Source organism: Carlito syrichta, unplaced genomic scaffold (assembly GCF_000164805.1).
Source record: "Carlito syrichta isolate Samal-C Ts95f unplaced genomic scaffold, Tarsius_syrichta-2.0.1 Scaffold315851, whole genome shotgun sequence".
Classification (NCBI taxonomy): Eukaryota; Metazoa; Chordata; class Mammalia; order Primates; family Tarsiidae; genus Carlito; species Carlito syrichta.
Window position 1 is genome coordinate 303,432 of NW_007259947.1, and position 20,506 is coordinate 323,937.

The 20,506-nt window shown below is 41.7% G+C and overlaps 1 protein-coding gene across 1 annotated transcript in view; it reads left to right on the forward strand.

The window, feature by feature from the left end:
* The window catches only part of ABCA1 (ATP binding cassette subfamily A member 1), a 135,234-nt gene that overhangs the window by 21,635 nt on the left and 93,093 nt on the right, over window positions 1–20,506 (forward strand). The window contains exons 2-5 of the mRNA XM_008073464.2: window positions 733–890; window positions 14,935–15,028; window positions 18,740–18,881; window positions 20,076–20,194. Of these exons, the coding sequence (XP_008071655.1) occupies window positions 825–890; window positions 14,935–15,028; window positions 18,740–18,881; window positions 20,076–20,194 (421 nt within the window). The 5' untranslated portion in view covers window positions 733–824. The remainder of the gene's footprint in view (window positions 1–732; window positions 891–14,934; window positions 15,029–18,739; window positions 18,882–20,075; window positions 20,195–20,506) is intronic.

Sequence of the window (20,506 nt, forward strand, 5' to 3'; positions counted from 1 at the left end):
TGTGTTCAGGTGTAGGTAGGGCAAGGCCAGAAGTGTGCATATGTCTCGACTGTGGGATCTTGTCTGTTTCACAGACGATGTGCTGAACCTACCTCAGCAGACTTGTTTCTCCATGGGATATTGTTTTCTTTTCACCGAGATACAGCCCTAGGGTTGTCCTCATCACCTGAGAGCCAGGTGTCAGTGGCATTTCTTTGGTGTTTCCTCCCAGTCATTGAAGGCATGCTGTGACTTTCCAGATTGGGAAACTGCTTTATTGATGGTGCCATTTATCATTTGAAAGACTCAACTTTATAACCTGATAAAAATCTAGTCTGTAGCAAATTTCAGGGAATAGCTTGAGGCAAAATTTGCTAATGCTGCTGTAAGGGGAGGCACTTTCTTAGAGAAAAGAGGCAAGTCTTTGGGATTCCAATATGCTATTTTCATCTTTAGTGTTTTGGTCACCCAAGAGTGCTCATGAAATTCTGTTTTCATAAGTGCATTTTTCATTCTCAAGTGATCACACTCCAAAATGATTAGGACCATGATCACTAGCTCCCAGGCTGCTTCCAGAAAACCTCCTATTTGCTGGTGAACCCAGAGGCTGGGAGTCAGGGACTCATGAACTCCTGAGGAGTAGTCATGACATAATGGGTGCTGGAAGTCTCAGGTGAGAGGGCTGGAGCAGCAGCCCTCATTGGCTTTGCAGCAATAACTGACAGCTCTTTCCTCTCCTGCTTTATCTTTCAGTTAATGACCAGCCACTGTGTCCCTGCTGCGAGCTCTGGCTACTGCCTTCCAGGGCTCCCAAGCCACACGCTGTGGGTGCTGGCGGAGGGAACATGGCTTGTTGGCCTCAGTTGAGGTTGCTGCTGTGGAAGAACCTCACTTTCAGAAGAAGACAAACAGTAAGCTCGGATTTTCCTGGGGTGCGGGGCGTGGGGGAGGGGTGCGGATTTCTCCCATATGGTTCTCCATGATTTTGAGTTGGAGATTGGAGGGAGGAGGGAAAAGAGTTTTCCTGGTTTTCACACAGGGATTGAATGAATCTGGCTCTTCTGGACACAAAACTATGTGACTCCGATATGGCCTTGTGGTTTTTCAAAGAGGGCAGATTTGCAGCTAGGCAGAAGTGTTAGCTTTGGTTTGCGCTAGTGCCCAAGGCATGAGTTCTGATCTCTGGAACTTGGCATAGAATTGCCCCTGACCACCCCATCTTTTTCATTTTGCTGCTATCCTGGGAGCTACCTGACTCTCCAAAAATCACCTAGTAGGACCTTGTATTTCTGGGAGTTATGACTGAGGTGAGTTAATGGCTCAGCTCTTAGAGATTGTTTCTTGGATCTCTTGGTGTCAGCCTGGACTCCCTCCTTACAGCTTTGACTTCAGACCTGAAGGAATATAATAATTGAGACTTGTTTTATTTTTGTGGAGAGTTGTAAGCCATTCACTTCCCAGATGGGCCAATAATGCTTTGAGTAATCCTGAGAAGATCATCTTTAATGCACTAGTGAATGAAATTTTTCCACGAGGAATGTGAGGGCTGTAAGCCAGAGGGAACTCTCTGAAGCTGAGAGACATCAGCTCACTGCTTCTCTGTCTCTGAACACCTTTCCTTGCAGAGCCCATCTCTAAACCTCTCTATAGTTGGTTTCTAGATCCTTTGTTCTGTCCTGGCCTTTTTTCCCCCCTTCTGAATTCTGAGCCAATGTACCCACTGGGCTGTCTTAATGAAGTGCAACATGTCTGTAACCAAAATGATCAACTATCTTAGACTCAAAGAGCTATAAGTGACTTTGGAGAGAATTTAATTCAGTTTTTCTCAAAGTAGAATAATGCTTGAACCTTTTTTTTTTTTTTTTTAAGAATAAAAATGTCACCCCACAAAACTATAATAAAAATACTGATTAATTATTAAAAAAAAAAAAAAATACAAAAAAAAAAAAAAAAAAGAATAAAAATGTCAACATACCATTGTGTCCACTAAATTTTGTTTTTATTATATTTCTTAAATATCTATATATGTAAAACAGGACACAAACTTGTTATAGGTTATTATATAACTATATGACTCATACATATTTACAGATTAAATACAGATAAAATTGTAAAATCAGTACAATTCAAATTAGCAATGTACATGTGGTAAGACATCTGATGTTATATAGCTGAAACCAAATTATAAGTTGTGACGTGAATATCATAGTGTATGCTATAGGGCTGAAAAATACTTGGCTAGTCTATGTCACTATGTGCTAGTGATTTAGTTCTCCATCCATCTTTCTACTTGAACGACCTTCATTTGATGTCATTTGGCTTTCGTTTGGTCAGTCTCATCATTCATAAATTGAGTCTGCATCTGTTCCTTCCTCAGTAGTCTGCTATAGTTTATACCTGTGCCAACACAGTCATAAACACAAATGTAAACTTGGGCTTTGGAATTTTATGCGAGAACAAGGTTTTAAAATAAGCATTCAGAAAACCCACAGTTTTTTTTAGACTTTATTTAGATGACCATCAAAATGAAAAGAAAATGTTTAAAATCCTTGAATAGGACTCAGCTATAACCCCTCAACAATATGTGCATAGATTCTATTTTGAGAAATGCTGCTTCTTTTCATGTTATAAATGGTAAACCTGAATCTCAAGATCACTAGTTAGAGAGTAGGGACTAGAATCTATGGATTCTATTTGCTTTAGAAATAATATTTGAAAAATATAATACATAATATTATATTAATATAATATGAGAAAACACTTAGAATGAGATTCCATGTGTGAGGCATTCTGTTATTAGACATTATTAACTGGATTACTCCTTTTTTTTTTGAGTTGGAGTCTCACTCTGTCACCCAGGCTGGAGTGCAGCCACTATAGCCTCAAACTGCTGGGCTCAGGCGATCCTTCCGCCTCAGCCTTTCAGGTAGCTCGGACCACAGGCATGTGCCACCACATCTGGCTAATTTTAAAAAATTTATCTTAGAGATGAGTTCTCACCAAATTGCCCAGGCTGATCTCTAGCCCCTGGGCTAAAGCAATCCTCTTGCTTCCATCTCCCAAAGTGCTGGGATTACAGACATGAGCCGCTGTGCCTGGCTTGGATTATTCCTTTTAAGGCCCCATAACATAACGTTATTTCCTCATGTTATTGCTGGAGAGCTTGATGCACAGAGTGATTAAGAGATCTGTCTGAGGTCCATACTGCTAATAAGGAGTACAAGTAGGGTTCAAATCCAGATATTCTGACTTCACAGTTGGTACTTTAAATCCTTATGTCCAATTGCCTTTCAGTAGAATGCTTTTTTCTTTTCTTTCTTTCTTTTTTTTTTTAGTCAGAGTATCACTCTGTTGTCCAGGCTAGAGTGCAGTGGCACACTCACGGCTACCGCAGCCTCGATCTGTTGGGCTCAGGCAATCCTTCCGCTTCAGCCTTCCAAGTAGCTGGAACTGTAGATGTATAGCACCACGCCCAGCTAATTTTTTTTATTGTGGAGATGAGGTCTCGCCCAGTTGCCCAGGCTGGTCTTGAAACCATGAGCTCAGGCAATCCTCTTGCCTCTGACTCCCAAAGTGCTGGGATTATAGGCGTGAGCCATCATGCCTGGCTAGTATGTTTTTTTCTATCCTTCATCTTAAAGTCCTAGTTTCTTCTTCCTTGCCTTTCCCCCTGCTTCCTGTGGCTGTTCCTAGGTCCTGGTTTTTCCAGATCCTGTGTGTTTGTCCTTATCCTCATTTCTTAGCTACTGTGGGGTCCTGGTCCCCCTGCATCTTCTCAACTTGGTAACAGGGCCTACCTGGTGGAAATTGTCTCTGCCATGGTTTGTCCATGTGTGTCCATTAGTGAGTAGTGGGAAGAATCATGTCATCTTGACAGTGAAAGGGGGAATATGGGGCAGTCCTGTTCACCCCTCTTATTTTACAGATGAGAAAGCTGAGGCACAAAGCAGGAAAGGGATTTCCCCAGGGACATCCAACCAGCAACGGAGCTGGGACCAGAGGCTGAAATATCCAAGACTCTGGCCAGTTCTCTTTCCATTTCATCACAGAGACTTTTCTTCCCTCCTCTAAATTTTTTTGTTTTGCTGCCACGTGACAGTGTCCAGCTTGGGGGTAGAGGACATGGCAGGGAGGAGGTTTCTGTGCTCAGCCAGAGAAGGAATCAGGAGCACAGGGTTCTGGAACAGGGTGTGAGGCTGGGCCAGGCAGACTGGGCCAATTTCCACTGGTCTGGAGCTTGTTGATTCTTGTTCAATATTGCAAGTGGGTTTAAAGGTGTTAGGATTAGAGAGATAGGCAAGGTTAATCAAAAGCAATTTGTGGCCACAAGGCAGTTACTGTTGAAGACGGAAGCGGGGACACAATGCCCGGACACAAAAGGATTTTTAAGATGCTATACCACTGTCTGCTAGCCTGTTTTAGTTACCTTCCTTCCTGCTTTCTGAATCAGAAAGAAAGGTGGTTTACTTCAGGTTACTGATACTTAGACCGTCAGAGTTGGAAGGATCTGGCCTGTTCAGTTGATTAAACTGGAGCTCAGAGGGATGTAGGGTTCCATACTGGGTCAGTCATGAAGGTAGCACCAGAGCCAACCTCCTGGTAGCCCTTCGGTCACAGACCCTTTTTAGCAGGCTTCACTTTATCTGCACTAAATGTTCTGTGTCCCTGAATCTTTAGTTCTGACAGGTAGCTACTTCCCAGCCTACCTGGTTTAGATTTCTAGATTGTATTGTTTAGACATTGGAACCTGTTAGGGGTGTTGGTGCTGCTTTGTTATTTCAGAACCAGCCCTGCCCACTAGGTAGAGGAAGAAGCTAGCAGCCTCATCATGATGGCTGTTGCCCACGATGTATGAAAATTCCTTGCTTGTGTCCCTTCTCCTGAGATCTTGGAGTTTATACACTTGGTCCAGGAGCCCAGCACAGATCCTAGCACTTGGGACATGCTTAATAAGTATTTGCTGAGTGAGTGGGAAATATGTTAATGGCCCTTTAGTTTGCAGGCCTTGAGGAGACTTTGCAGGTCTTGGGAAGGTTCTGCTGTTAGGAAGAATAGAAAGAATTATGTAAAAGTCCCTATGCTGCTGCCAGGAAGGCGAAAAAGACTATGTAAAAACTGGAGCTGAAGGGTATGCCCCAGGGCAACCCTGTGGAAAGGCCGAGTTTGCCCATTCACTCTGTGTCCTTGTTTGCTGATAACTTTTGAGGACCTCTTTCCTGTGCCCCCATTGTGCAGACTCATAGGGGATCATCAGCCAGGTTTAATTTTCCACTGTTTCTGTTGGGCAAAGAATAAATTGAATTCAGTTGTGAAAGTTGGGTGCAAAGCTCAGTTTGGGTCCAAAGTAACAGTTAACTTGTGTGGGTGGCAAGCGTTTAGCACAAACAGGGCTGGGGACAGGAATGGGGAGGGACTTAAGCGTTTTCAGGATCCTCACCTGGCTTTAGGCTGAGCCAGAGGCCAAGGTCCCCATGGAACAGATAGGACAAAATAAGGGTGACCGTATGACTTCTTTACTTTTGCTACTGCCATTCATTTTCTCAAATAGATCTGACTAATCATGTGGTTGGGAAAATAGCTAATTGTAGTTTTTGCATAAATTAGAGTACTACTGTTTGGGCATTCTTTTTTTTTGAGTCAGAGTCTCACTCTGTTGCCCAGGCTGGAGTGCAGTGGTACGTTCATGGCCACCACAGCCTCAACCTTCTGGGCTCAGGTGATCCTTCCGCCTCGGTCTTCCAAGTAGCTGGAACTATAGGTACACTCCACCATGCCCGGCTTGGCATTCTTTCATGACAAGGGATAAGCTATCAAAAAATTAAAACTTCCCATTTATGAGCCTTTAGAAAATTTTACAGGGTAGGTGGAAACTCTCTGCATTCTTTACCCACTTCTAGTTTTCATCTGACACATTTCATTAGTCCTGGACTAGCAACAGTGATTTTGATTCTAATCCCAGCTTGGCCACCGTGAAGCTCAATGGCCTAGGAAAATTGTCCCTTCTATGAAATGAAAAAAGTTGAAACAGGTAGCCATTTATGGTTTCAGTTGGGTAAATATTTAGTGTCTATTACTTGTGAAACAGTGAGCTGGGTGTACAGTGGTGAATCAGACCGGCATGATCCCTGCCCTCCTAGAGCTGACAGTTTAGTAAGGGCAGCAGATATGAAACATATCATCACATAAGTAAAAAAATAATTATAATCTGTGATAAGGGTTATGAAGGAAAAAAAAAACCAGACAGGCTATTGTACCATGTTAGATGTGGATAGGGACTGCCTTTAGAATGGCAGGTCGTGACATTTAAGCTGAGAATCCTGAAATTTGAGCAGCCGTTAGTGAGGACGAAGAACAGCGGCTCAGAGATCAGAGAGACTGGGGAAGGGGGTGAGGGCATGTTCCTGGGTGAGGGAACAGAAGGAAGTCAGTGGCACTGGTGTAGTGAATGATGACTGGCAGAGGATGAGTTAGGAACAGACAGAGCCAGATCGTACAGGACATTGCAGACAGGGAAAAGCAGTTGAATTTTATTTTATGTGTGAAAAGAGTCTCTGAGGTAGGAGGGCCGGTCATGAGGGTCAGTTCTTGGCTCTAAGGGAATTTGAATGACAGTAGCCCAAGGAAGCAATCATTACATACACATGTATCATTTTATGCTGTCTTATCCTTTCATTCAACATTATTTGGTGTGTATTTTCCTATATTTCTAAACAATCTTATTTATAACAATGATTTCTGATGGGTGACCTCTGTTTTGCAGTTTCGAAAGTAGAACTTTTATGTCCATTATCTTCTGGATTCTCACGACAGTTCTGAGGTGTGCATTACAGTTTCTTTTCTTTCTTTTTTTATTTTTTTTTTTGAGTCAGAGTCTCACTCTGTCGCCCAGGCTGGAGTGCAGGCTGGAGTGCAGTGGCACGCTTATGGTCACCACAGCCTTGATGTGCTGGGCTCAGGTGATCCTTCTACCTCAGACTTCCAAGTAGCTGGAACCACAGGCTTGTGTCACCAAGCCCGTATAATTTTTAAAAAAATTTATTGTAGAGACTGAGGTCTCACTGAGTTGCTTAGGCTGGTTTCAAACCCCTGAGGGCAATCCTCTCGCCTCCACCTCCCAAAGTGATGGGATTATAGGCGTGGACCACCATGCCTGGCTACAGTTTCTATTTCAGAGGTGAAGAAGGTATTGCTGGTTAGTAAGAGAAGGGTTTGGATTTTCTGGCTTCAGATCTATCATGGGATGATGCCAATGACATTCCTGATAGCTTTGTAATAAACCATCAATACAGTTTTTAAAAGTTCAAACCCTATTGCTAACATTTAGTTTGTTCCCAGTGTTTGCTGTTATAGATAAATTACTATACAAATTTTATATATAGTCTTTTCTTACTTTTGCATTAATTCCTCAGGTTAAGATCTCAGTAGGAGAATTACTAGATCAAAAGGAAATGGCTTTTGAAGTGTATGACCAGATGTCCTACTAAAGGATCCAACCAAATTGAAAGCCACCATCAATGCGTGAGGCTTTATTGTTCTTGGAGAGAACAGGCCTGGTTTTAAAAATTGTTTCTGGCTGGACTCGGTGGCTCAGCCTGTAATCCCAGCACTTTGGGAGGCCAAGGCGAGTGAATTGCCTGAGCCTCCGGGTTCGAGATCAGCCCAGGAAACTTGGCGAAACTTAGTCTCTACAATAAAATAAAAGATAGCCGGGCCTGGTAGCACGCATCTGTAGTTCCGGCTACCTGGAAGGCTGAGGCAGAAGGATCGCTAGAACCCAGCAGGTCAACACTGGGGTGACCATGAGCGTGCATGCCACTGCATTCCAGCCTGGGTGAAGGAGTGAGACTCCAACTCAAAGAAAAAAAAAAGTTTGTTTCTCATAGTATTTTTCTGATTTTATCTTTAAGATTTCATTTCAGGTTTTCCAGGTCTAATTGAGGTGTATGGTGTTAGGGATAGGTCTAAAATGAATTTTTTTAATACTCATATCATGCCGTTAAGACAACTTTTCTTTAGCAGTGATTCCTCTTCTAGTTATTTTGGGGACATTTATTAAAATATCTGGGTAGAAAAAAAGTTATTGGCAATTGGGTAAGTATTTCTTATTTTGGTGCTGATAGAGTCCCGAGTGTGCGCTTATCTTAATTAACATTCTGGTTTCTGGGGAAGCTCTTTGTCCTCCATTTTCCTTTTTGCCTTTCAGAATATCCTGTTATTTTCATCTGTTTGTTTTTTCCATTGACTCTTATTACTTTATCAAGTTCTAAAAAGTGTCATCACTATTTTAAGTGAAACTGTTTGTCTATAAATTAGTTTGGGAAATTTGTATATTAAATATTCTCTTCGAGAAGCATGACTTCACCCATTAATTCCTATCTTCCTTTATTTTATAGAGTTCTGTGTTTTTCTTGTATATAAGAAGCACATATTTGGCATTAAGTTATTAAGTTAATACCTAAGTCTGTGTGTGTGTGTGTCTGTTATTATTGTGAGCAGTATTATTCTGTTTTTTCCACATTGTATTCATTTGATTGGTTTTCACAGGCTTATTACAGTGCTATTATTTAGGAGATTTACCTTGGTTCTGATTAGTTTACTCATGTTTTCAAATCATTTGCAGTTTTTTAGTTAATTTTGTGACTTCTTTTAGATTTATTACTATGCTGTAAGCAGAAAGGATATTTTTCTCTCTTCCTTTCTGGTGTTTATTTCTTCTTGTTTGTTTCTTTTTTGTTTTTTCATGTCCCATTGTAATCTCAAGACTCTTCAACTCAATGCTAAGGATCAGTGACTTCTTTTTTCAGCATGAACTGAGTTACTTTGACTACCATTATTCAGAAGACTCTTGCCCAAGGCCACGTTTTATTCTGTTGGTTTCCTGTGTTCTTAAAATCTGGCCCTTGTCCTGCCCCAACATTGAGTTAATATGGACAGATCTTGAGGATTTAATAGTGCCATGACTGTTTCCTCAGGCTAGGTAGTGGAATGTGTTCACATAGTGACTAGATTGTAGTCAATGAACTTCTGTAGCCAGCTGCAAAAGTCAGGCATGAATACTCGAGTGGACAGTGAACATCTGTCATGTGTGAGGTTGGCACGGCTCTGAGTGATGATTCAGAAGTGATGTGATGCATATTAATAACATGATGGTGATGATGATGATGATAAAGCCCATGATGTGCTATACTCTGTGCTAAACCTTTTACATGATATAACATTTAATTCTCACAGTAACTCGAGAGCAGTGGTTCTCAAATGGGGGTTACTTCCCCACCCCGCCCCTTAACCCCTAGCAGGAACATTTAGTAGTGTCTGGAGATATTTTTGGTTGTCACAATTCTGGGTGTTTGTGTGCTGCTAGTTTCTAAGGGTAGAGGCCAGGGATGCCGCTAAACTTCCTTCAGTTCATGCAAGAGTCCCCTCACAGTTATCTGGCTCAAAATGTCAATAGTGCCACTGTTGAGAAAACCTGTTCTAGAGGTACTTGCTTGTATCATCTCCATGTTATAGCTGAAGAATAATGAGATGGGAAGTGCAAAATGACTGACTTTGCAGAGCACCTTTGACTTTGGTGAGAAACACCTTTTAAAAGCAGTGTTCCTCCTCATCTTCCTGCCTCGTGGTGGGGAGGTGTGGAGTTGAGTGATAGGTACCAAAACGAGCTTTGTAAGAGTTTTTCTAAGAGTTATAATGATAAAGAATCAGCTTATTTCCAAACTACTTATGAGGGCCTATGTTTAGGAAAAGTGCTAATCTTAGAGGTGGAGGAGAAATCTGATTTTGTTGATATGAATGTAGCCAGAATAGCATTCCTGGCAGAAGTCAAATATGGTTTCTAGGAGGAGGCTATTATGAAAAGAAATACATAGAACACTCCTCTGAGTTTAGAAGGTGAGTTCTGTGTTCAATGACATAAATTTTAGATGACCAGAGTAAAATAATACAGGTTAAATATACTCACATGAGTTCTCTGGTTTTGGTGGTATGAGCTTTGGAGTGGTCTCTTCATTCATTCACACATGATAGTGTGTATAGTAATAGTGCTAATTGGGTTGTTTGATGATCAAATGAGTTAATGCACGTGAAGCAGTTAGAATGCTGGTATGTAGTAAGACCCTTTTAAGTGTTAGCCATTGTTATTATTATTAGTCTTTTTTTTTTTTTAAACCTCTTTCTCTGATCTGCTTGTACTCACTGGCTTCAGCTGCTGAAAATAGCTTGTAAGATTTTCCTTGTGCCCTTTGCTGTCAGTGCCATGGGGAAGATCTATTCATTTTTTCAGATAAACAACATATTTTGAGCATCTGCTGCCCTACAGGTCTTAGATGTGGGGGCTGCAGAGATGTCTAGGAACATAAGCTTCAATTCATTGGGTCAGATCAATGCTCAGCAGGACTGGCAAGTGCTAGGTTTCTCTTAAGTGGCATATCTTAAAACGTGTAAGTCCCAAACATAATTTTGTGAGAGGCAGCATAATGGGTACAAAGCACAAATTTAGGGATAAGTAGATCTGGGTTCAAATGTTGGTGCAGTCTGCTATGGCTCATATCTTGTCCAAACCTGTTTTCTCACTTCTAAAATGGTAATAATACAACCTACTTTATAGGGCTGTTATGAATTAAATGTTGGAGATGAGTATACAGTAGGTGCACAGTATTGAGTGTAACTATTATAAATCAATAGGCTATGAGTTTATCTTACCTCTGTGGAACCTGTTGATGTTTTTAGACCATGACACTTAGTAGGGCCATTTTCTACCTGAGCCACCTGCCATGTCAAATATAATTTCATGTGTCCTTCTGAGTTGGGAAGAATTGACTGCTAATCTTAACCCTGCCATTTATTAGCTCTGTGATTTGCCTTTCTCCAGCCTTAGACTTGCCACATATATAAGGGGGGAACCCCACAAAACCCGGAATTATCTTTTTGGAGGGTGAGTCCCTTGCTGTACAGGCTTCCCCCGCTAAGTAAGTTTTCTAGGAACCTGTTGGCATCAATTGTACCAGTTAGTGTTATTGTGAGAGGCTGCAATTGGCTTCATTGAATTTTTTTTGGTGGCAAACAGGTGACTGGTTCTTTCACCATGGCAGCGTACCTGCTCACATTGTGCTGGATGTACAGCAGTTTTTGACCAAAAAACGGCATGACCCTGGGCCCTACCCTCCCTATTCACTGAATCTCGCCCTGAAATCTGACCCCTGAGCAACTTTTTTTGTTTTATTTCCCTGAATAAAAAAGTCCTCAAAGGGAAATGTTTTACCAGTGTGGAAGAGGTGAAACAAAAAATAGCAGAAGCACTAAAAGACATCAAAATGACTGAGTTCAAAAACCATTTGAGCAGTGGAAAAATTGTCTCGATTGGTGTATTGTATCAAACAGAGAGTACTTTGAAGGTGACTGAAGTTTAAACATGTGAGACTAAATATATAATCTTTTATAAATCCAGGTTTTTTGGGTTCCCCCTGTAAAATGGAGAAAATAGTGGTTCCTACTTCACAGGGTTGTTTTGAATATTAAAAAACTAATCCATATAAAATGTGCCTAGTACATATTGGGCTCTAAATAAATGGTAACTACTATTTTTTTATAAAAGTGCAAATGGTAGTTTCAGAGCTTCAATATTGATGACTATTTATCTTACTTATACTCTTCATTGAATTTTGTCTTTTTTCCCTGAGTTTATTATTCTTTTCTGAATTTATTTGTAGTCACACCACTTAAAAAAGCTTTTGTTTCTTTCTACCTTTTTATTTTTTATTTTTATTTTTATTTTTTTTTTGAGTTGGAGTCTCACTCTGTTGCCCAGACTGGAGTGCAGTGGCCGCTCCTGGCCACTGCAACCTCGACCTGCTGGGCTCCAGTGATCCTTCCGCCTCAGTCTTCGGAGTAGACGGAATTACAAGTGTGCGCTACCACGCCCGGCTGATTTTTTGATTTATTGTAGAGCTGAGGTCTCGCTGCCCAGGTGGGTCTTGAACCCGCGGGCTCAGGCAATCCGCTCACCTCAGCCTCCCAAAGGTGCAGGATTACAGGCTGAGTCACCGAGCCCGGCCTTTCTACCTTTTAAAATATTTGCAAGTGCTTTTATTTACTACAGGCTTGGAATGCATACAATTTTGTGTTCTGCTTTTTTCACTTAATATTATGTGGCTAAGGGTGTCTCTATTCATAAACATTGTTATAATGACTGCATAATATATTATTGAGTGGATAGATGTACCATAATTTAATCATTTCCCTATTGCTGCGTAATTATTTCCCATATTTTGCAATTATAATGTTTCAGTGAATGAATAATTTCATGCATATCACTTTTTGATATTTTAAATGTAGCTCCCTAGAATGCATTCTCAGGAATATTGCTTGAGCAAAAGGGATAAACATGACTTTTGACTACATATTATCAAATTGCTTTCCCAAAGGGCTTAACTGACTTATATTTCCATGTTCATCATTTTATAAATTTTAGCTCATTCCCCTTACTCAACAAACACTTTTGAAGCCTTTATCCTGTGACAGGCTTAGTGAGAAGAAAGTGACCCTAGGGGAGGAGCTCATACATGAATAGGGCCCCTGCAGGGCCAAGTGCTGATAAAAGCATAGCATACCTGGGGATCTCAGAAGAGGGAGTCCCAGTTCAGCTGGTAGAAAAGTTTATTTTTATAGAGCCATGGTTGTGTTCTTTGGCAGAAAGGAAATTGCTTTTCTCCCCCCTCCCAGTTTTAAGTATAATTGATGAATAAAAATTGTATATCTTTAAGGTGTACAATGTGATATTTTGTTATACATGTATGTCAGCTTAAAAATAAGTCACAGAATAAAATGATGGTCTCTGTGAACAAAAAAGGAATGTCATTTGCAAGCTACTGTGTTGCTACTTTGGGCTTAATTACAGAAATATTAGCAGACCTAACCCCATCTTTGGTCTTGAGGACCCCATTGTCAGCATGCTTTCTTCCAGAGATGGTTCTACTAGCCTCCTTTTTCCTTCCTGATATGCTGTCTGTGCAAACATTTCTTCATAGTTTTATGATAACAGTGTTTTTTGGTCCACGAGACAAGTAGTATATGTTCATTATGGAAAATTCAGAAAACGCAGAAAATATTAAAAACATTACCTGTGGTCTTATCATCCTAATACATCCACTGTTGTTATCTTACTGCATTTCCTTTTAAAAATATTTTTAAGAGTTTAAGGTAGAACCATATCGAAGGTCTTTGGAAATTAGAAAATGGTTATTTAAAACACCAGAAATCAAACAACATACAAACAAAACAAATTCTCAAAACAATCAGAAGCACCAACAATAACAGAAAGGTTAAATTATGATCTATTCATAGAGTGGACTATCAAGTAACCATTAAAAGCTGTATTTTAAGAGCATTTTTTTAATGTCACGGAAAATGCTTCTAGTATGATATTAAATAAAAAAGCAGGATATAAAACCATATATGCTATATAATCTCAATTTTGTAGTGGAAAAAATATTATTTATGTTTGTGTAAAAGACAAATGATATTAACAGAGAATCATTGTTTAGTTTACTTTACTAAGGATGGCTTGTATTTACCTTTTAAAAACTTTTCTGTATTTTTTTCTTTTTTTGAGTTGGAGTCTCACTCTCTCACCCAGACTAGAGTGCAGTGGTTGCTCCCAGCCACCGCAGCCTTGCCCTGCTGGGCTCCAGCTATCCTTCTGCCTCAGCCTTCCAAGTAGCTGGAACTACAGGCACGCGCTACCATGCCCGGCTAATTTTTGACTTATTGTAGAGATGAGGTCTCGCCAAGTTGCCCAGGAGGGTCTCGAACCCGCGGGCTCAGGCAATCCACTCACCTCAGCCTAAGCACTGGGATTACAGGCTGAGCCACCGAGCCCGACTGTATTTTTTTCATTTTCACATTTCCACAATAAAAAACATATGGACCTGAAGATCAAGAAAAATCTTTTGCTTTAAAAAAAAAAGGGGATTTCATAATCTCTTGACTTTGTGACTCTGAAGCCACAGTTATAATTACTAGTAAACCCAAGCCCCCATGACTCTTCCAGCTCTTTAGTGTTCATCCTAATAAGAAGGTTGGAATCTAGAAAGAGGTGAGAGACTTCAGGCAGCTTAACTAGTTGTCTGAACACTACTAGTTCAGTTAAATTATGTCTAGTGATTTCCATCTTGTCCCTCTGCTGCTTTATCCCCTGTGGAGAGACCTCATTGCTTTAACCAGTGGATCCTGCTTGCTTTTAAGTTTAATGATCTTGTAACTCATTGGAGAAGATAGACCAGACTGGATATGCGGGGAGGACTTTGCACTCTTCAGAGCTCTTTCCAGTCCTGGGTGCACATGGGTCAATATGGAACTATGTGTGGATTTCCATAGTCCTTTGGAGCCCTCTTCTCATTCCCATAGGTAGCGAACTTAATGTGCAGTGAAAGGAGCAGAGGTGGTGTGGATTTAGCATTGCAGGCTGCCCTGATCCTCTCCTTTTAATAGTCAGTACATAACTGGCACTGTGCTGACAATGGGAATGCAAAGAGATTCGACTGGGTGCTCTTAGTGACGTGAGGAAGTCAGTGATGGAAGCAGATGACTTCAGGTGCTCCAGGACAATGCTATGGGAGGAGTGTGCATGACTTTCTGTGGGAGCACAGGGGAAGGGCTTCTAGCTCAGGTTGAGATTTTGATACAGGAAATTACACCTGGTTGAGTCTTGAAGAATGAGTAGAAGTGAGCCAGATGAAGCAGAATGGGTATTATCTTCCCTTACTTAAGGAAGGAACAGAGTTACAGAATGGTATATTATAGGGTGAGAACTGTAAACGGTATAGTGCTATTAAAGCTAAGAGAATGGTGGGGGAGACTGGAGAAGTTGATCAATTGTTATATAAATGTTTCTATGAATTTCCCAAAGCCCAATGCTGTTTTTTAAGTTCATGGGGTTCTGCATTATTTCCCATTCAGTGTCAGCTGCTGCTCGAAGTGGCCTGGCCTCTCTTTATCTTCCTGATCCTGATCTCTGTTCGGCTGAGCTACCCACCGTATGAACAACATGAATGTGAGTAACTGTGGATACTACCTGAGACTCGCCATTGGTGAGGGAAATCCAGTAAATGAACATGGGCTAAATTTGACTCTTCCAAAGAGACTGTCTTTAGGGAACTCCATAAATGGCTTGGAGTGGAAAATCTAGGATTCTAATATTTTGATAATGCATGAGCTCAGGAAACTATTTCCAGTCCTAGTGAATGGTGATAATAGTAATTATGACGATAGCCAACATCTGCTTCACACATTTTAAACCATGAAAATGAAATACCTTACTGATAGTTCAGAAAGTAGTGATTAAAAACACCCTTTAGGCAATGCCTTAACACCTGTTTTTTTCCATATGTGTTATGTCTTTATCATATAGTTGCAAATCATGGAACACATAATTTTAAGCAGTATTTGTGTAGAACTTATCAGTTTGACTGATATTATTTTATTTTATTCTCATAACAGCCTTGAACAGTAGACTTTGTTATTATTATCACTTACTTTAGTTTCCTGATAAATGAATTGGGGCTCAGAGTGGTACAGGACTTGCCCAAGGTCACACGTCTAGTAAGTGATAGAGATGAAATAAAACTCAGGTCATCTGACTCACAATCATGTGCTTTGATAATGACCTTCAGAGTGAAAAAAATACAGTAGTAGCTAAGAACTTGTGTTCCAGATGTCAGGTTATCTGGGTTTAAAGCCTGGCTTCAGTATTTACTAGGCATATCACCTTGGGCAAGTGACTTCAGCTTCTTTTTTAAAAGGGAATAGTAATACCTACTTCATACTATTATTTTCAGTGTTATTATTCACAATCACAATCTTTCTCTTATGACTGGGTTCAATGGATGGATTGACACTGCAGAAATGTCCCAATCTAAAGGATCAACATTTGTGGGAGGTTTAGCTAGGACCTCACTTTCATGATCCTGGCAATTTTTCCTGCTACTGACCGGCTCCACCCACACCCCTACAAGACCCATAGACTTACAAGATACTATGGTTCTTTCAGGAAAGCAGTGGGGCCAGGGCCACCTTTTTAATTTTGTTTCTTGATCTGGGCCCATCTCTTTCACATCACATAGCTGCAGTTAGTTACATGCTAACTTGCTAAGATTCAGCATACATATTCAAATTAAAGACAAGTACACACACACACACACACACACACACACACACACACACACACACCCACCCTCCCTCAAGAACATTCCTCCAGACATGATTTTCTGATTTCATCAAAAAGGCAAAGAGCATAAAGTGAAATCTGTATTCAGTTTACATGCATTTGAGAAAATTCCCTTTTTTGTCTTGGAACCCCAAAGACTTTGTTGATTGATGAACAAATCCATATTTGATTTTATTTAAGTATTAGCTTGTGCCTCACTGAAGTATGTGTTTTAGGGAAAATTCAGGTTTTTAAAAATCTACTAGGCTATTTTCTTTCTGGAATGATCACAAGCGGGCAAGACAATGTAATGGAAAGAGCACAGATTTTGGCATCAGACACATTGGGGTTTGTTTTGATTCTGGCTTTGTCACTTGCCAAAATTGTGATCTTGGGCAAGTGATTGAGTTTTGACCCAGATTCCTCTGACTCCAGACCGTACATTTTCAGAAATGTTGTGAAGTTCTTATATGTATAGAAGGCAGATAAGACTTTTCCCATACATCTATGCACTTTATACAACCTTACCTCCTGTTCTCATTGGCATGTAGGGACCTAGTTGGAAGGGTCGAGTTGAAAGTTACACTGAAGCTTGCTGAGGTGTCTTGTCTCTGGGAACAAAGGCCTGCTGTAAAATTTCTCCCCATCAACCTTTTCCAGTTCAAACCAGAGCCATCAAGGTTGTAATAACTTCCCTGGGTCCTGAGAGTCCATCATGCTGTTTGTCATCCTGTGCACCCATTGCCTGGTCCTCATCCTACTTTTGTTTGCAAATACGATGGGACATAACATACAAGGGAGAGCCTTTGCTTCTCCCACCAAAGGGTAGTTAGAAATACCTTCACCATCACTGCCCTACCTGCCTTTGACCTACACCAGCCTGTCTATAGTGCCAGTATCTCCTGGTATTAAAAGGGGAGAATATTTCGGTCCTTCGAGTATTTGGTTGGATTACATAAATCTCCCCTGAATGGGGAGCAGCTGACTTAGGCAAGGGGCCTTGTTTGGTTTTCCTTGAACTATTAACAGGGAGATAAGGAGATTGAGTAAATGTTCAACGGGCCAGAGTCCCTGAATAGAGTGACCACAGTGGTCAGATCTTGTCAGATCCTTGCTTTGGATGTTGCTTCCCCAGTTGGAATATGGGTAGAAGAAGAAGATAGAAGGGCCCCAGTACTGAAATGAAAGTGCAGCAAGTCTGGGCTTTAGTTAACTTCTGGGGAGACCCTGTTAGCATATTTGCATGAAAATAGTAAGTTGAATAAAACAAGGTTTCTACTTTGGAGGAAGCTGGTTGCTGTGAGATGGAAGAAGTGTTCTGGCTGGACACTAGCAGAGTAAGAACTACTGTAGGCTTGCCACCATAGCACCTGTAAGGTTCTAACAAGTATATTCGTTGAGCCTTTGTCCTGCACCAGGACAATTTTTATCACCATTTTACAGATGAGAAAACTGAGGGTTTGGGGTCAGTAACTAGGCCAGAGTTGCGGCTTACTGAGCTGCAGAGCCTGGACGTGAATCCCAATGGGCTTGACCCTAAAGCCTGTGAAGCTACTTGCTCTTCACCACCTAGAGCTGTGGTTCTTAATAATTGTTAACTCTTTTGGGGTCACAGATAACCCTGAGAATATGATAAAAGCTGAAGCCATGACCTTTCTGTCCAAACATGAACAGGCCCTTGGGTAAGAGCCCCTGGTCCAGGGTACATTTATCTTGATTCTCATAAGCAGCACCCATGGATGACAGCCACAAACTACACTGTGGCAAACTGAATCCTAGGACCCAGCCCAGCTATGCCCAGTCATCCTGTTCATAAGAAGCTCATCATAATGAAGGAGGAGTAGAGCAATGAGGTGACCTAGTGGATGTGGCCTCATTGTTTTCTTGAGTGACAAGAACAACAATAACAACTAAACACAGGAAGCTTCACAGGTGACATCTGACCCCAAGTCAGCATGTTTTTTTAGGTGCTCTTGAGGAGCTTTAGAGCTGGCCGAGGAGGTGAAACTAAAACACGTTTGGCAAGCTGAGGAGAGTACCAGATGGGATTGAGAAGAGCTAGATTAGACAGGTGACCACAGGTGTAGGTAAGGGGCTTGCCTTAGGATCATGTAAGTTCTTCTCTCAGTTATGCCCAGTGACTCCTTGAGTGTTTCTCATTGGCCATTTTTTTTTCTGTTGTTGCCTCTTAGAGTGTGGAGTTGGATTGGGGCATCCCCAAGGCCCCTCTATGTCTCTGAGAGGCGAGGCTGGTGGTAGCAGATGAACTAAGGATGAGCAAGCGCTTGCCTACCCACTTTCTGTATATGTCTAATCTTCCCCCCTCATCACTTCTCCAACACTGGCCTCATGAACCCCATTCTACAGACAATGGTCAAGTAGCTTAAGAACGTCCATCTGATGCCAAATTTCTGACTTGGGTTGGATTTGTTCAGAGGAGGTGGGTCTCTGGGATCTGGGGAATGCTTCAGGTTTGTGTTGAAGCATTTGTATTTGTATCTCAAAATTGCTTCAAAGAATGGATGTTTCACCGTGTGTTTTTCTTCTCGATTTCCACAGGCCACTTTCCAAATAAAGCCATGCCCTCTGCGGGAACACTTCCTTGGGTTCAAGGGATTATCTGTAATGCCAACAACCCCTGTTTCCGTTATCCGACTCCTGGTGAGGCTCCTGGGGTTGTTGGAAACTTTAACAAATCCATGTAAGTACCAGATGAGGTTTTCTTTCCCTAACTTGTCAGTTAATACTTTTCCTTTCCTTCTTGTTCTTCGGAGAATGTCTGGATTTGAGTGGAGTTGATTTTGCAAAGTGTTTGTGTGATAAAGTCTGCAGAACGAGGGAAGAGAGAATTGAGGCCTGGATTTAAGACTCTGGGACCCTCCTTTGGTGCGTTTTAGGAGTAATGATATGTAGCCGAAAGCAGTGTGGTGATTGGGGTCATTCCTTCAGATACTGGCTAGTAAGTAAGGAAAGATGACATAGCACATCAAATCTATCTGTTAGTCTACTCATTCAGTACACATTACTACGTATCCGAATTGGCTGGTTCTAGGTGTTTTGGGGGGCAGGGGTAGGGTACAAAGATGCTGGAAGGGTCCCTGCCCTTAGGGAGCTGACAGCCAAGGCTGGGAGAGTTCTCTCCTTTCTGCATCAGATCACCTCTGTGACCTCTGTTGCTGCCCCTATCAGACCACAAGACCTGCTGGTCTTTCTCTGCCCTGGGTGTGTGAGCTCTTTGAGGGCAGGATGCCGCTTTCATTGCCTTTGTATTCCTGGCTTCTGACTTCCATGCTGGACATAAGTACCGGCTTAGTAAGTATCTGCCAAATGAGACACTGAAGAGTCTTCCAATGCACAGAACCATGACATGACTCAGAATGGACAAAGGACTGTGGGATACATCTAAGACAATCCCAAGGAAACTGCAGCTGGGGCAGGCAGGGCCACATTGCAATGTTCATGGACCACAGATTGGCTTTTAGCCTTCATGGGCTCCTTCTTCCATACAAAAATGATATTTTATGACCGTGTTGGTATAAAGATTAATATAATCCAGGCTGGATTCATTAAAACATTTTTATGTGCCCCTAAGAGTATCCTGGGCCCCAGGCATTGAACTTACTATGTACTATGTCTCCATAGATAAGTTGGCCCGGGGAGGGGGTGTAAGATCTGGGTTTGTAGACACATGGGCGAGGACATTTGAGGCAGGGTTGATGGGTGTGTGGGGGAGTGATCAGAGAAGCTGGGTATGGAGAGCCGTGGGAGCGGGCCAAGGCCTGCCAGTGGAGACTTGGGAGCCAGACTGCACCATGTGTAGTAGCAGTCCCTTTTTTAAAGCAGGAGAGGCAGCTGGCCTAACTAGAGCTTTTCTCATTTCTTGCACCCTTTTCAGTGTGTCTCGCCTGTTCTCAGATGCTCAGAGGCTTCTTCTATATAGTCAGAGAGACACCAGCATGAAGGACATCCACAAAGTTCTGAGAACATTACGGCAGATCAAGAATTTCAGACCAAGTAAGTGAAAGCCTTCTGTGCATCGAAGTGTACTTGGAAATTGACCTGTGCCAGGGAAAGAGAGCAGCCTAGGTGGCCTGGGGCTTGTTCCCTTTTGCTCTTCCCTATAGAGTTTTCCTCCTCAGTGGCTGGGCTGTAGGGACCCTCTGCAGGAGGTATTGAAGAAGAAACTAGGGTTGGTTGCCACAGACAGTGACGTACTAGACTCTGGGGAGAAAGAAGAAAAATCCCTAGAGAGGGTGGCACGAGCTCAGCATTAGGGACAGCTAGGGGTGCAGGTTGCTGCCAATTTCATTTTTTTTTTTTGGAGTT